The sequence below is a fragment of the Ursus arctos genome, unplaced genomic scaffold (assembly GCF_023065955.2).
Source record: "Ursus arctos isolate Adak ecotype North America unplaced genomic scaffold, UrsArc2.0 scaffold_1, whole genome shotgun sequence".
Taxonomy (NCBI): domain Eukaryota; kingdom Metazoa; phylum Chordata; class Mammalia; order Carnivora; family Ursidae; genus Ursus; species Ursus arctos.
The window spans coordinates 45,751,298-45,767,397 of NW_026622763.1; the positions used below are offsets into that span (position 1 = coordinate 45,751,298).

At 36.3% G+C, this 16,100-nt stretch overlaps 1 protein-coding gene across 1 annotated transcript in view; it reads left to right on the forward strand.

Moving 5' to 3' along the window:
* The first annotated feature begins 2,867 nt into the window (after nucleotides 1-2,867).
* LOC113250826 (sodium channel protein type 2 subunit alpha) overlaps nucleotides 2,868-16,100 on the forward strand; it is an 81,829-nt gene continuing 68,596 nt past the window's right edge. The window contains exons 1-4 of the mRNA XM_057318264.1: nucleotides 2,868-3,172; nucleotides 4,044-4,162; nucleotides 14,778-14,867; nucleotides 15,825-15,953. Of these exons, the coding sequence (XP_057174247.1) occupies nucleotides 2,906-3,172; nucleotides 4,044-4,162; nucleotides 14,778-14,867; nucleotides 15,825-15,953 (605 nt within the window). The 5' untranslated portion in view covers nucleotides 2,868-2,905. The remainder of the gene's footprint in view (nucleotides 3,173-4,043; nucleotides 4,163-14,777; nucleotides 14,868-15,824; nucleotides 15,954-16,100) is intronic.

Genomic DNA, 16,100 nt, shown 5'->3' on the forward strand with positions numbered 1-16,100 from the left:
TTTGTCTCTTGTAACCAAAAGAGACCTGCTAGAGTGATTAAAAAATTATTTTTGGCTGTATCTTCTCTATGCTCAGTTCCGACAAATACATTTTTAATGAAAATGTTGAAACTAGAAAATATGCAAAATACATTGATTTAATAATTAGGACTGTTTCTGGTTATAATTGGTACCACTGCCTGATTTTTATTTAATCTTTATTTCAGGCTTTAGTTGCATGAGCAAGTGTTTCTTTTTATGACTGAATAAGCTTAACAGATTTTTGGTGTCGGACTTTCAGTTTGGATCCTGCATGTATGATCTTAGATGACTTTTTCTACCCTCTGTGTACTTCCTTTCTTCAGTTTTCAAATCAGGATCGTGAAAGTGTTTATTTGATAGGATTGTGGGGGGGACGAAATGATACGGTACATGCAGACATGTTAGCCCAGTCAGTGACTGGCACATAGTAAGTCCTCAAATCATTACTTTATCATTAATTGAAAGATTAACACTTAGGATTTCACTGGCTTTTCATTTTTCTTCTGGCTGCTTTTCAGCCACTAAAATCAGAGTTAAAATAGGATTGGTGTCTCATCAGGGTTATTTTATTTCTAGAGAAAGGTTATTTGTATAGCACAAAGACCATCTCTGTTGAATTAGCAAAGCACTTTATTGGATTTCAGATACTCTGGGGCTGAGGCTAATGTTAAATTACACTGTATGCAAGACTTGCATTAATATAATTGCCTTTTTATGAGTTTTTATTTTTAACATTCAGTATTTACTTTCTTTTTTTACTTTTAATTTGAATTATTTGTTTTGATTGAATGACTTCTGGCTTAGCAAATAAAAAGCATGAACAGAAGCTTAATCTGTTAGCAAAATTAATGATTGAAATCAGCAAAGTCTTAGCGTTTTGCTCTACAAAAAGCCTGTGAAAAATCAGAGCCCCATTAGTGAAAGCTTTGGGCTGCTTCAGTGTAGGTACACGATGAGGGGTTTCTCTTCACAGTTCCCCCGCCCTCTAGTGGTAGTTATAATAACGCCATTTTGTAGTCCCCAAACAGGAAATGCCTGTTCTTACTTCAGTTACCAGAATCCTTTTACAGGAAGTTAGGTGTGGTCTTTGAAGGAGAATTTAAAAAAAAAAAAAATGAAAAAAAGAAAAAAAGAATGATGGAATTTTAGCTGCAGTCTTCTTGGTGCCAGCTTATCAATCCCAAACTCTGGGTGTAAAAGATTCTGCAGGGGTAATGTTTTAATATTCTTATTATGCTTATTGTCTGTGATGCTTCTCTACCTTTACAGTAGAATCCTTGGGGGGATCTGCAGAGGACCACTTTCATTTTGAAGCTGCTGGCTGCATGTTTTAGCATGTCTCTTCTGTTAGAGCATCCAGGCATGGCAGTTTCCTCCATGGAGTATGCACGGACCTTCTTCATGCCTATGTCTGTCGAGGCATGAGGGTCTCTGGGGATGGGTGAGGTAAAGGAGGGATGTTTTGGAGGCAGTGTGATACTGAGAGGGCAGTCTGCTAGCTAGTGGCTGAAAGGTCCTAGTCTACTTCAGAAAAAAAAATGTAGAAACGGTAGAGTAGCTTATGTTATTTTAAATTTCCCTGTTTGATCTGGCAGATGCTACAGAAATGATCTGGATATTAATGCATTTACTCTTCAAAAATGCACTTCATATAATTAAATGGCAATTCTCATTCCTGTAGGATAGGGGTCACAATGGATAGATATTTTAAAAAGAAGGAAAAATAGGTAAGTGATTATATACAGATGGCATTCAGGAGTTAAGGTTTTGGTTGAATGATTTCAAAAATCATAGAAACTCTTGCCACTGTTCAGAGATAACATTTGGAATGATTGGTGTGCTCTGTTAAGTTATATATGTTAGTCCGGTGAAGTATGATTAGAACACTGTAAGCCTCCATTTATATTATGCCAAAGACCAACAAAAAAGGAGTTTGTTTAAAAGATAAACTGTCTTAAACTTGTTATTTTTTCAAGTCTAAATCTGCTATTTAGGTTTTTATGAAATGGGCACTATTTGAGAAAATGAACTAATTCTACAGTATTTCCTAAGTACTGCAAATTTGTTAATTTAAGAAGCAATTATACTAGGTAGCAGCAGGTTGCTAAGCCAGGGGGGTCCAAGATCCAGACCTCTGACGTGGATGACTTCCTGCCCAGTTTGGCAGGAGCTGGATCCCTTCCTGTGCAGCTTCCGAGCAATTCCAAATGCAGTCGGGCATCCCCCGCTCCTTCCTGCTCCCTTGCTTTCAAGCAGTATCTACCTATGTTTCCATAGCCTGGCATTTCAGGATTTCCAGAGCTCTCTACTAGGTGCGTTGATTTTGAATAAGCTATTAAAGGTGTAAAAGTAGGCCAAAAGGAACATGTAAAAAAATGGAGAGGTAAATGCAAAATCCTTGCATAGCCCAGGTTCTATAATTTTGGGTGATTATTCATCTCTTGTTTTGGATCTCTGATATTTTTTCAGAAAGGATGCTGAAAAAGATGGCTGCCAAAATATTCACACAAGTGAAACAGCAGGCACAAACCAGTATCCTCCATTTCCGAGCTCCGAATTGGATATTTTCACTTAAAACATTTTGGGAGTGGGAGACTAGATTACCTCATAGACATCTACTGAATATGAAAGACAGCTCTTCATGCAAGCAAATGAATGCATGCACAAGAATCCCCTGGATACAGCTTCCTTAGTAAAACATTGCAGATAGCTTGGTTTATATATTTTATCTCAATATCATGTCATTGCCACAGTTACCTTTTATCCTAATGACTGTTGCTTCTCTCTCTCCTCTCTCTCTCTCTCTCTCTCTCTCTTTCTCTTGTTTCCATAGCACTTTCTTATGCAAGGCACTAAACAGTGATTAAAGGAGCAGGATGAAAAGATGGCACAGTCAGTGCTGGTACCACCAGGACCTGACAGCTTCCGCTTCTTTACCAGGGAATCCCTTGCTGCTATTGAACAACGGATTGCAGAAGAGAAAGCTAAGAGACCCAAACAAGAGCGTAAGGATGAGGATGATGAAAATGGCCCAAAGCCAAATAGTGACTTGGAGGCAGGGAAATCTCTTCCATTTATTTACGGAGACATTCCTCCAGAGATGGTGTCAGAGCCCTTGGAAGACCTGGACCCATACTATATCAATAAGAAAGTGAGTTTTTAGTCAAGTTGTCTTTACTTTCCCTACTTCCTAATTGGTTCTGGACTAGTCCCACAGATGTCTGGCGAAGAATGATATGCTTCCTCGCCTTTGTCTGAAGCATCACTAGGATGCTGGGTGGGCTTGAGCATGTAATGGACCCATTATCCTACAAGTCTTTTGGAAGTACTCATTTGAATCTGTATTCCCAGGACAAATAGAACTGAAGAGGCATCATGCGGTTGGGTGACTGAGGAAGGGCAAAAGTCTTCTCACTTTACAGTGTGATGAAGCAAAAAGTGAAAACGAGTGTTATATTTCCAGAAGTGGTATTTAAATTCCTTCTTACAACTCCAAGCTCTATGGAAGTTACTTTGATCGGTAGCAGGATTATGCCTTCATACCATACACTTTGCCCTTTCCACGGCTCTCTGCAGGAGAGATAACAGTAGGTGACTTAAGTACCCCCAAAAGAAGCTCATCCAAAACACACGTAGTAAACTCTGAAGTTCTCATGAAATTTTTTTGTCAAAATGAAGTAATCAAAGCCTCATTTTTATGCTTTTTGTGAATTACTAATATAGTTTTAAAATACTTATATCAAAACTTGATGAAAGGTGCTAAGAATTCCTACAGCATTGACTACAAGTTTTGTTTTGTTTTTTTCTCCTTTAAATCCTCATGTCATTTACCAAATTTAGGGAAGTTAATGCACAGAAAGAAAAAGCACCTATCATCACGTCGTATGTTGGTAATTAGTGTATTACTATAGTATTTTCTAAGGCAAAATTTTAAATGATGGTCTCACCTTTCTCTTAAAATGTTCTTAATTTTAATATTAAGATCCTAAATTCTGTTTTATGTGTTGTGTTTTCTTTTTCAGACGTTTATAGTATTGAATAAAGGGAAAGCAATCTCTCGATTCAGTGCCACCCCTGCCCTGTATATTTTAACTCCCTTCAACCCTATTAGAAAATTAGCTATTAAGATTTTGGTACATTCATATCCTTTTTTCAAATAGTTGCTTATTATGATTATGATTTTGTTCTTTGACTGAATTATTGATCTGGGAATTTTTTTAAAAAATATATGTGATTGGCAATGTTATGTGCTCTTTTTTTTTCTTTCCTCTTACTGAACAATTAGCATATTGCAAATGGGATCATTGGTAAGTGAACCCCTTTTCTTCATCTTCTAGTAGTTCCCCTCTTCCTGACTCACTGCTTCTTTCTTTCTTCTGTCCTCTTCTGCTTCCTTCTGAATTGCTGTACATCTAAGACTTCTTCATTAATATCGATCATGTTACCAGGCTCTCCTTTTACACGTCTTCATATTTTACAATGTTTTGCAATGGGTGAACTCCATGAGCTAATTTCCTTACTGCTTTCACGTTTGGAAAATATGTACATGATCTGAATTGCACGATTTTATATCTTTTTGATCTGAGTTGTACAACTTTCTGCTTTTTATTTCAGCATTTGAAAGCTTTGAGTGAGTAAATGCTCACAGTTGTAATTGTATACACACTAGCCTTTCAGATATCTCTCTAATTTTTCCCCCAACAGTATCCCACTGATTTTCTATTTTCTTTCTTTCTTTTTCTTTTTTCCCTTTCTTTTGCTTTTCTTTTCTCTTCTCTTTCCCTCCCTCCTTTCCTTCCTTCCTCCGTCCTTTTCTTTTCTTTCTTTCCTTTTCTTTTCTTTCTTTCTCTTTCTTTCTTTCTTTCTTTCTTTCTTTCTTTCTTTCTTTCTTTCTTTCTTTTTCTCTCTCTCTCTCCCTCCCTCCCTCTCTCTCTCTCTTTCTCTCTCCTTCCTTCCTCCTTCCTTCCTTCGTTTCTTCGTTTCTTCTTTCCTTCCTTCCTTCCTTCCTTCCTTCCTTCCTTCCTTCCTTCCTTCCTTCCTTTTCTCACTTGTTCCTGTGTTTCATTCAAGTCAAAGATTCTGCTACAACTGTCTCTCTCCAAAGGCTTATTGTCTGTCAAGCCATATACATCCTCATTTTATTCTTCATTCTCCTTATTGAAGTAGCAACTTCCCAGAAATTAGATTGATGACACCTTGGTGGGAGAAGGTAATTTGATTTACTCCTAGAAGTTAAATAGAGTAGTTGTGAATGAGAGGTTTTATTTTCGGTGAAGGACAGTGGTCTGACTGACAGCCAGCCCTGGGAAAACCAAAGAAGCAAAGGTTTGAAATACTGGGGCTTTGCCAGGCAGGGGCATTTACAGGAAGAACACTTAAACCTTGGGATGAGGATTGATACGCATCAGGAACCATAGGTAAGGTTCCTGAAGGGGAAACTGAAATCTAAGCAGAGTCTCAGGGCAACTTTTAATGTTGTTTCTTCTTTAGAAAGAGTCATTGCCTGGGATTCCATGACATGATCAGTCCAGGGATTCTATGACATGGTAAGACTTTCAGTGTAAAAGCCTACTTCCTCCAGTAGTCCAGGAAAATATTTGAATTAGATGAAGTGAGGAATTCAAGATGGGGGATAAGCTTAGTACAGGGAACTCATTTCAGTTCTGGGTGGAGGGGCTGTAAATCATGTCCCCAGACTTGCCAAGCAGTATGGTAGATGAAGTTTTCAGAAGCATGACATTCTAGAATTCAGTCTCCCTTTGACATCTAGTTTATTCCTCTTCCTCCCCTATGTCCTTTGCATAGACATCAGCATATTTTAATTCGTTATTCTTTTATGCTTTAAGATTTAATAATTTTTTTTGTGAATTATCTAAAGGAATAACATTCCCTTATTTCTATTTTTCAAGAAAGAGAACCCAATTGTATGGGGCATAAAGGTCTTTAAGTTAGCATTAGAAATGAATAATAAAGTTGAGATTTAGATTTGAGACTCCTGAATTATAAATTATGGTCTATTATTATGTTTTGGATATTTCTTTGCACTAAGTAAATCTTTCCATCAATTGTTTATTATGTTATCAGATAACTGTATACCCTTTATGTAAACTTTATGTTTATATGAAATTATGTGAAAACTCAAACTTATGTCCAACACTCTGTTAAGAGTAGATAACTAGGAGAGTATGCATTGAATAAATAAGTGACTAATGAGCCAGAGGTTAGAAAATTAGAAGCAAAACAAGTAACAAAATGGGAGGTCTGAATAGGTCAGAAAAAACTATTTTGTCCTGAATCTGAGTGATAGGATGAAATTAAGAAAGCTAATATTAAAGAAAAAAACAGTTTTTATTTTAAATCTTTTGTCTGGAGATTGTGTAATTTTTAGAAAATGTCACGAAAGCCATCATCTCACTCCAGAAAATCCTAGGAAGTTAGGGAACCCATGAGTCCTAATTTAAGACCCTTTGAGAAAAGAGACACCCAGTGGTAGAGGACAAGGACAGTTTTAGAAGTTTTGATTAGAGGATCCAGGCATTAAAGGCATAGTTTATGGTGGGGGCTCTCTGGAAACTGAGACAACTTGAATTTGAGGGTTTGCACTTGCTTCCCAGAAGAAAATCTTCAAAGGGCAGAGTTGTTTGGAGGCCTGTAGTGATGTGAATTATGTGAAGGCAGCCAGGTAAACCTATTAAGATTTGCTAAAGTGAGTGATAAGACGCTTACAAATGGCTGATAAGCCACAAATTTCTTCCAAGGTAGAAAAAGAAGATTTTTAAAAATCTCTAATTTCTTGAATTAAAATACTATATTTCGGATATTTCATCTTGGAGTAAAGATATAAGAATAGAAAAAGCAAGTGGACCAAAAGTCTAAGATAAATGAATTCTTTAGCCTTTTGGCGATAGTGGCATGCTTGATGGGAGAGCCTAGTAAACTTTGATGTGTATAATACTGTAGGGTTTGCAAGTGATTCTGCTAGTGATTTTGTCTTTTATTCTTCTCAACACAAGCCCTACGTATGCTCAAATCCTGGTTTTCTGACTTCAAGCACATGCCTTTTGCTGTAAGGTTAAAATGCTTGGAGATGGTAATGGCGGGTTTGCGCATAGTTAAGAGGTCATTGTGTATTTATTATCATTAATTTAAAAACCAGAAAATGCCTATTCACAATAAAGAAATTTATATTTTAGGCCTAGACTAATATCTCTATTTCCAAAGAAAATCCTGTCTTGTTTCTTAAAGAGCTGTTATCTTCATTAGGAACTGTTGAATATCAAATTAGCTTTGTTTCTTGACTTTGGCAGAATGAGAAGTTATACTTATGCTTACTATATTTGTGCCAGGGTGTATTTTGAAAGCTGAAAATGCTTTTGATATGCCTAGTATCTTGTTTTGCTAGTTAAATAAAATATGGTTATATTTTCTAGATAATAAACAAGTTAAAAATGATCCATATTCCTAAAATTCCTTATCAGAGTTTTAAAAGTGTTTCATGTCAGTTTTTATTATTTTAGATTAATGTGCATATTCCACCTTATTTTGCATTTGTTACTCATTACTTGTTCATTTGCAAATATTTATTAAGTACCTAATATATGGCAGGTGTTCTAGGCATTAGGATGCAACACTGAACAAAACAAAATTCCTGCTTTGATGTAGTTACGTTCATGTATGTGTATGTGTTTGAGAGGAGGAAGATGAGAAAAATAAATCCAATGTCAACTAGTGATAAGAGATATTAAGAAAAATAAAGCTGTGTAAAAAGAGAAGAATAGCAAGGTACTATTTTAGGTCAGAGAAGCCTTCCCTAAAAAGATAGCATCTGAGTAGAGATCGGAAGGAAGGGAGAGAGTGAGACATGGAAATCTAGGGAAAAGTTAAGTGTAAGGAGAATAGCAAATGTGAAGGCAGAGTATAAAGATAGAAGTACAACTGGTGTGTTCAGCAGGGAGAATCAGCAAGGAGTCCAGAGTGATGGGGCGAAGTGGGGAAGGCAGGGTGTAGTAGGATATGAGGTCAATGAGAGTGGAGGGCAGGGGCTGCAGCTGTAGGCCACAATGAGGACACCAAAGTCACTCTGAATGAGATGCAGAGTGATGGTTGAAGGATTTCCAGCGGAAGAATATCATAACCCAACTCACATTTTATAAATACCACTCTGGCTGCTGCGTGGAGAATGGACTGCATGGAGGGAAAGGTTGGGAGCAAGATTGATTGGGGTCCTCCTGCCATTATGAAGGCAAGGGATGCTAGTGGCTTAGACTGTGGTAGAAACAATGAGGGTGACAAAATGGCATTGAACTTAGATGTATTTTGCAGAAGAGGTGACAGGATTTTCTGAGCAATTGAATTAGATTTGAATGTGTTTTTGAGAGGGCTGTTAGACATTCAGTGGAGGAGCTGAGTACTTGGGTGGAAATGCAAGTCTGGAGTTCAGGAAAGGGTTGGGCTGGAGATAAAACTTTGGGAGACATCAATATTTAGATGGTATTTAAAGTCATAAGAAAGATATGCAACACTCCAGATCATACAACTAGTGCAGACTGCCTGTCATTCACCCAGAGTAGGAAAATGAAAAATAGCTTTAGGTATCAGAAAACCTGGATTCAGACCCCACCTGTGAGATTTACTTATTGCTCTATGACCTTGGGCCAAGGTATTACAACTGTTCTGAATCTCAGTTTCTCCATCTATAAAATTGGAATCAAAATTTATACATTAATAATAATAAAATGTATGATAAGTACCTGGCATCATGACTAATACGTAGTAGGCACTTGATAAATGGTTGCTATGATAGCTGTTGTTGGTTGTAGTAGCTACAATTCTAGCAGCAACTGCTGCAAGATTAGTAAAGGAAAACTCTTGTACTATTAAGAAATTCCACAACGAATTCTGTATAAATCACTGCTTTCTTCCAGCTTCACATTGCAAAGAAAATGTTTATATGGCACCAGAGTTTGGAGCTGTCAGTGACTAAAACACAATGTGATTGTGCAACCTTCTCATTTTGCAGACGATTTAATTAAGTCCCAGACGTGTTTACTCCCTTTCTAAGGCTACATGTTTTATCAGTGGGAGAGCTAAAACTTCAGACCAGGTCTTCTTCTTCTTCTTTTTTTTTTTTTTAAGATTTTATTTATTTATTTGACAGAGAGAAAGACAGCTAATGAGAGAGGGAACACAAACGGGGGGAGTGGGAGAAGAAGAAGCAGGCTTCCAGCGGAGCAGGGACCCTGGGATCAGGCGCTGAGCTGAAGGCAGACGCTTAAAGACTGAGCCACCCAGGCGCCCCAGTCAGACCAGGTCTTCTCATTCTCAGCCCAGTGCTCTTTGCATCTTCCACCCAACAGAAGACAACTCTCAGGTATAATGTACTAGGTGCCGTGCCAATTTCGCTGTCTGTATGCATTCCAAAGGTTATCTTCAGTGGCTTCAACTTGCTAATTCATTAAATAAGAAGTAGGCTTTTTAGCTCATTCCAAAATTATACGGTATCCACGTAGAAATAAAAAAAAGTTCTGGTTTTCCCTGAAAAGAACTATGTAGGCCTGTAAGAGAGGAGGGGGAACAACTTATGATTTCCATTTCCCCTGCTTTAAAGGCTCAAAAGTTATCATGCATTAACACATAGTTAGGAAGATGGTTAACATTAACACATAGTTAGGAAGAGGGTTAATCATAGAATGAAACAACTCAAGAGTTAAAAGTATATATGTGACCTTTAGTTAGTATTTCTGCTAGCTTAGAAATATGCACTGATATGTAGCAAGAGGCCTATCCTACTCTGCTTTGAATTTTTCATTTTTATGTTAAGAAAACAAAACAAAACAAAACTCTAACATTAAACTGTGTTTCCCCTCTGGTTTAGAGTTAAAAACTCCTCTGCAACATCTCTGGACGTTATATAACATTACAAAGTCCCTGAACAGACTCACAAACAATGACTTTCCCTTCTTTAAGAATAATAAAGAAATGCCCTACATTTTATATTCAATAAGCAAATGATTAGTAGTAATAAAAGTAGCTGTATCCTCTAAGGAAAGCATTAGTACTGTATTTACATAAGAAAACTGAACATCCAAGAATTAAGCAACTTGCTGAAACCCATGTGGTTGGTAAAGGATACATCTCGTCTGTCCTTCAGTGCTTTAAAGCTCACGTTTCTCCATCCTATCCACACGGAGCTAGGGCTAGGTAGGCCAGTATTTTAAATATTCAGGTTCCATGTCAAAGGGTACATAAGCCATGTTCAGTACAAACTTGGGGGTTTCTTTTCATCATATACACACAGAAAATATTTTTTTATTTATTATGATATGTTAGTCACCATACAGTACATCATTAGTTTTTTTATAATAATTTTTTATTATGTTATGTTAGTCACCACCGTACAGTACATCCCTAGTTTTTGATGTAGTGTTCCATGATTCATTGTTTGCGTGTAACACCTGTGCTCCATGCAATACGTGCCCTCCTTAATACCCATCACCGGGCTAGCCCTTCCCCCCACCCCTCTCCCCTCTGAAACCCTCAGTTTGTTTCCCAGAGTCCAGTAGTCTCTTGTGGTTCATTCCCTCTTCTGTTTACCCCCCCTTCATTATTCCCTTCCTTCTCCTGCTGATCTCCCTGCTATTCCTTATGTTCCACAAATGAGTGAAACCATAAAATATTTTAGATTTGCCAACTGGCAGTATTAATCACAGGTTAACATATTTTACCTGGTATAAATAAATTAATAGATTAAAAGGATCAATTTTTTCCTGAAATTATTTAAGGTTAGTCAGCCTCTATTATATTTTATATACCAAGGCTCTTAAGGAAATATTGATCTGGGATACATTATGCTTTTAAAAATATACTTTGTTGATGTCTTGGCCTATATATTTAGAAAATAATGTAGGATTTACACGTTTTATTACTAGTTCTTCCCCTTGAAATCTGCCTTGATGTAGAGTTTCTATACTTTTTCAACATGTGGTATCACCAAAAAAAATCCATACCTACATTTTTAATATCTGTATATTTATTATGATTATCTGAAACCTTATAAAAAGTCACTCACTAAATGCCAAGAGTTTTAAAAGTATGTGACTGATGAAATTAATCCACAGTGATTTTTAAAAATTGATGAATTCTGATACACCCCCTATTTAGCAATGCCTATTAAATCAAAAGCAGAAAACCTAACTCTAGTTATCTTTTATTTTGCTTTAAAAGCAAAATAGTTTTATTTGCTTTCTTTTCCTGAGTGCCTGTCAGGATCTTTAACTTAAGTGTATTTTTTTATTATTAAGAGGATAGTCATGCAATGTGGAAAACTCTTGTCTGAGCATAAATGCTTTATTAATTGTGACTTATGAGACAATAATCACTCTTTCTATTGTCTAATAATATTGAAATTTATATTTTACTTCATTATATATAATTAAATTCTACCATTATAAAGAGTAAATATTTTTTAAGGGTCATAAAACCATGGCTCAGATCATTATGTGACATAAATCCCATGAGGCTATTAATTTCCACTTATGTTTGCCTTCTGTACTCTCTTTCAAAAAACAAAGTGTAGAAACTTGTGTACTCAATATACATGAAGATAAATTTCATGCTGTATTTTTATCCCATATCGTATCAATACATCATCAAAAATCCTTATAAAGAAAAAATATTATTCTGTTTAGTAATAAATGAGTTGCAAATTTTATTTCATTCAGTAGTCCACTGACTGTGCAAAATGGCCAGAATTTAGTGGTGAACACTACAGACGTGGTGTCTGCCCCCACGAAGTTGATAGTCTAGTGGAAGAAAAGGTTGGCATTAAAATTAATCATTGGTAGAATAATATAAGATGCTATGGGAATATATAACTTGTAGACCTGAACAGGTGAGGTACTATGGTAAATAACTTTCTACTAGAAATCTTTTTTAAAATAAGTACTAAAGAACAAGTATGAGTTGACTATAGTGTAGTAGAGAGCATTTCCAGGGAGAAGAGGTGGTATTTGCAAAGACCCTTATTTGAGGAAGAGAATATGTCATTAGATGATCTAAAACAATTACAGTATCATGGGAGAGTGCAATTAAGAGTGAAGAATACAATAAATAAAGAATGCAAAACTAGAGGAGCAGACAGGGGTCAGACCTTCTGGAATCTAGGCTGTGTTAAGACATTTGATCATCATCCTAAGAATAGTGGAAAACTATTGAAATCATCTGAATTACATTTACACAGGTCATTTTAGCACAATATGCAGAATGTATTGAAAAGAACTAAACATAGATTTGGAAAGACCAGTTTGGAGGAAACTGCAATAATCTAACTTACACTCGGTGGCATCGGACTGTGTAGTGATGTGGGGATGCAAAAGTGCCCTGAATCCAGCTACAGCAAGGTACACTTGACAATATTTAGTGCTAAACTGGATGTAGAGGTTTACGGAGAGAGAAAAACCCAGGACCGGATGCCATTTAAACACTTGACTGTGTAGAGTTCAGAAGAGGCGTCTAACCTGGAGACAAGTAGTTGAGATGGTGGATACATAAATGACACTTAAACCTATGTTTGTTGATGAACGCTACTAGGCTGAATATAGCAGGAGAGGGGGGAAATGGCTGAGATATCCTGTCTCCTTTTCAAAAAGGAATTGCTGCATTTCAAAGGATGCAAAGAAATTGTTGTTGCCCGTGAGGCATGAGGTAACCAGAGAATTAGGATTTCAATAAAGGGAAGGGAAGAAAACTTAATGAAAGAGGGAAGAATTTTCCTTCCTGAATACTGCCGAGAGAGCAAGTCAAGTAAGAACAAAATTGCCCTTTTGTTTATTGACAAAATACGAAGAGTCTGCCATCTTTAGAAAGAATAGCTAGTAAGCTTTTGATAGGAAGCTCCCAATAGGGTGGGAGATAATAAAGATAAAAGAAAAAAGAGATAAGAGATTTCTGAAGTGTTCTGGAAAGAAGGTGTCTGGAGTATGAGTGGGGGCATTGAAAACTTTCCCCATTGAAACAGGAAGGAAGAAAGGATAGGTCCAGAAGCCTCCAGAGAAGTTTATCAGCTTGGGGGTGAGAAATAGAGATCTGGCAGTCTGATGCTATCTATTCTCTCAGTGAAGTAGGAAATAAGGACATCAGCTTCAGGTGGGGAGGGAAGGAGGAAGAGGGTTAAAGGTCAGAGGAGATTGGAGAATGTTTGGAATTGTCTTTGCAGAGGGTCGGAGATGGAGCTAAGTGAGAAATACAAGACTGTGTAGAGGACTGGCCAGATTCACAACCATGAATTTAGAATGGTGCCAGTCTGACAAAAGGAGTTGTTTTCTCCCGTAGGACCTAGCAAGCTAGCAGACACAGAAGATCTAGTTTTATATACTAATAGCAATCATCTTACATTTATTTTACTTTTTGTTTATTTCTAGCAATTAAGAAAAAGTAGGTGTTTCTTCTTTGAAATGATGTTTTTCTAAAGTGTTCTCTAGGTTCTAGTGCCCTCACGTGGCTGATCCACATCATTCACTTAGGACTGTTTTTAATGTGGATGCATTTGAACAAGCTGAGAATTAAGCACATGCCTTATATCACTGTTAGTAAAAACGAAAAATGAATTATGGCTTTGTCTAACGGCAGTTGTTAAGTGCAGAGAAACTTCCATTATAGATTAATGGAACTTGGCTACTCACTGTCCTATTTTACTGTGCTTAAAATCATGTTACTGTTTTGTTATGTGCAAGTAATATGAAAATTTATAATAAAAATTAAGAGTAAGAAGGGTTATGAACAGCATCTACTCAGTTTCTGGGATTTTTATCATTGTGTCTAAGTTTACATTGATAAAGGTTGTCATTTTACATAATTGCAACTGAATTTTTCTTATGCTTTTGAAGTCATTTTATTTATGGAAGTCATTTTAATTATCTGACTACCAAATATTTTCTCAATTTTTGTTGTTGTTTTTCAATAAAGGAAAGTGAAGAGCATTGGCTGTGTCTACAAAGGCAAAGTGGGTACAGCGACACAAACCAGATGTTTGTTATAAGGAATGTTCTCTATGATTCAGGAAGTTAGGAAGGTGATTTTTTGAGCATCTTTTCTTTACCAGGCACATTAAGTGTAGGAGCTTTTGTGTATTTTAATTAATTTGATCCTCACAGCAATCCTGTGAAATGGTTATTTTTTCTCACTTTTATAGTGAGTTAAACCAAATCTTAGGTACATTAATAAGTAATTTGGCCACAGTTACACACCCAAGAAATGCCATCACTAATACCAGCCATCTTTTCTTACTATTCAAAATTTTATGAGCAATTACTGTATATTATACACTCCATGCAGAAAGGATCATATTAAAAACATTCTACCAGAATGATCCTTAGAATAGAATTATAATGCATTTAAGTAATCACTTAAATTCTTTTGTTGAATTTTTGTCGTAGTTTACAGACATGCTGAACTTGCAGTTCAGTTGTTGAGGTAAATCTGTCATTTAAAAAACTTAAATTGATAAATTATTTACCAGTGAACCCATCTCTTTATATTAAATTACTAACAAACACCTAAATGGCCTCAAAATAGTTGAGAGCTTTGCCTGACATGGCCTAAATATGTGGTTGTTGAATTACAGAAATGGAAAAGATGGACTCAAGAATAAAATAATAAGAGCATAAAAATTCTAAGCTTCATAGTGTAAAAGGCATGGTGGGGCATAAAAGTGAGATTTTTCCATTGAATTTTTGTCTTCCTTGACAATACTCTTCTACTTTATTCAATGTGCTCATTATGTGCACTATTCTCACCAACTGTGTATTTATGACCATGAGTAACCCTCCAGACTGGACAAAGAATGTGGAGTAAGTAGAAAATAAAAAATATTTTTCAATGTTGTTATCCCTTATATTGCAAATTTACTATCTTGAGACCCTATCACTTTCTTTAGCAAATCATACCAGCTACTCTACACCAGACAAGTTTAAACAATGACTCAGGATCATTTCAACCACTAATTTCCCATAGGACAAAGCTTGCAACGGCTCATTCATTAGCTCAAATCCCTACACTTGTTTGACTGCCAATATTTGTAGCCCTTTATCTTCCTTGTGAGTCTCATACTCTTTTGAATATTATCAGTGATTACTAATATCCAATGATAAAAGTTATACTTAGCTTGTATGTTCTTTTTCTCATGGCTATCACCGTTTTTTTTAAAGATTTATTTATTTGTTTTAGAGAGCAGAAGACAGAGCTAGAGAGAGCGGGGGGAGGGGCAGAGGGAGAGAGAATCCTCAAGCAGACTCCCCTCTGACCACAGAGCCTGATGAGGGGCTCAGTCTCACAACCCTAATAAGATCATGACCTGAGCCGAAATCAAGAGCTAACCAACTGAGCCACCCAAGCACCCCGGCTATTACCTTGCTGTTTTATTAGTATATATTTCATGGCTCTTAATGACACATATTTTATTAAACACAATGCTTCATTAATTTGGAGGTTAATACCTATTTGCTTAAATCAGACTGAAAGCTAGTGTATTTCAGGTAATATCATCTTATAGAACCATATTATTTGGGCCTTCAAATTAGTTAATGTAGCAAATACAATGCTTATTTACTTATAGTTAATGAGAATGTCTTTCAGAATGTAATGTTTCTTTTGCCTTAAACTCTTCCTAAGCTCACATCATGGGGAGACCAGTACAGACCTGTACAGAAGCTTCTAATTTTTTGTTGTTGTTGTTAAGTTTCCTTTAAGACATGTACTTGTCAATTACCTACTACATCTTTAATGTGGGCTTGGCTATTTCCTCTCAGGTACACCTTTACAGGAATTTATACTTTTGAATCACTTATAAAAATACTTGCAAGGGGCTTTTGTTTAGAAGATTTCACATTTCTGCGGGATCCATGGAATTGGTTGGATTTCACAGTCATTACTTTTGCGTGAGTATCTTCATACATTTTCCATCCTGGAATAATAAATCACTGGTGGGAGCCTATGCTGTATTTCTCCTCAGTGGCTTCCCTTGACAGATCAAGCATTTTTCTTAGTTATCATGTGAACTTAGAATATTTTTCTTCTAATCAAAT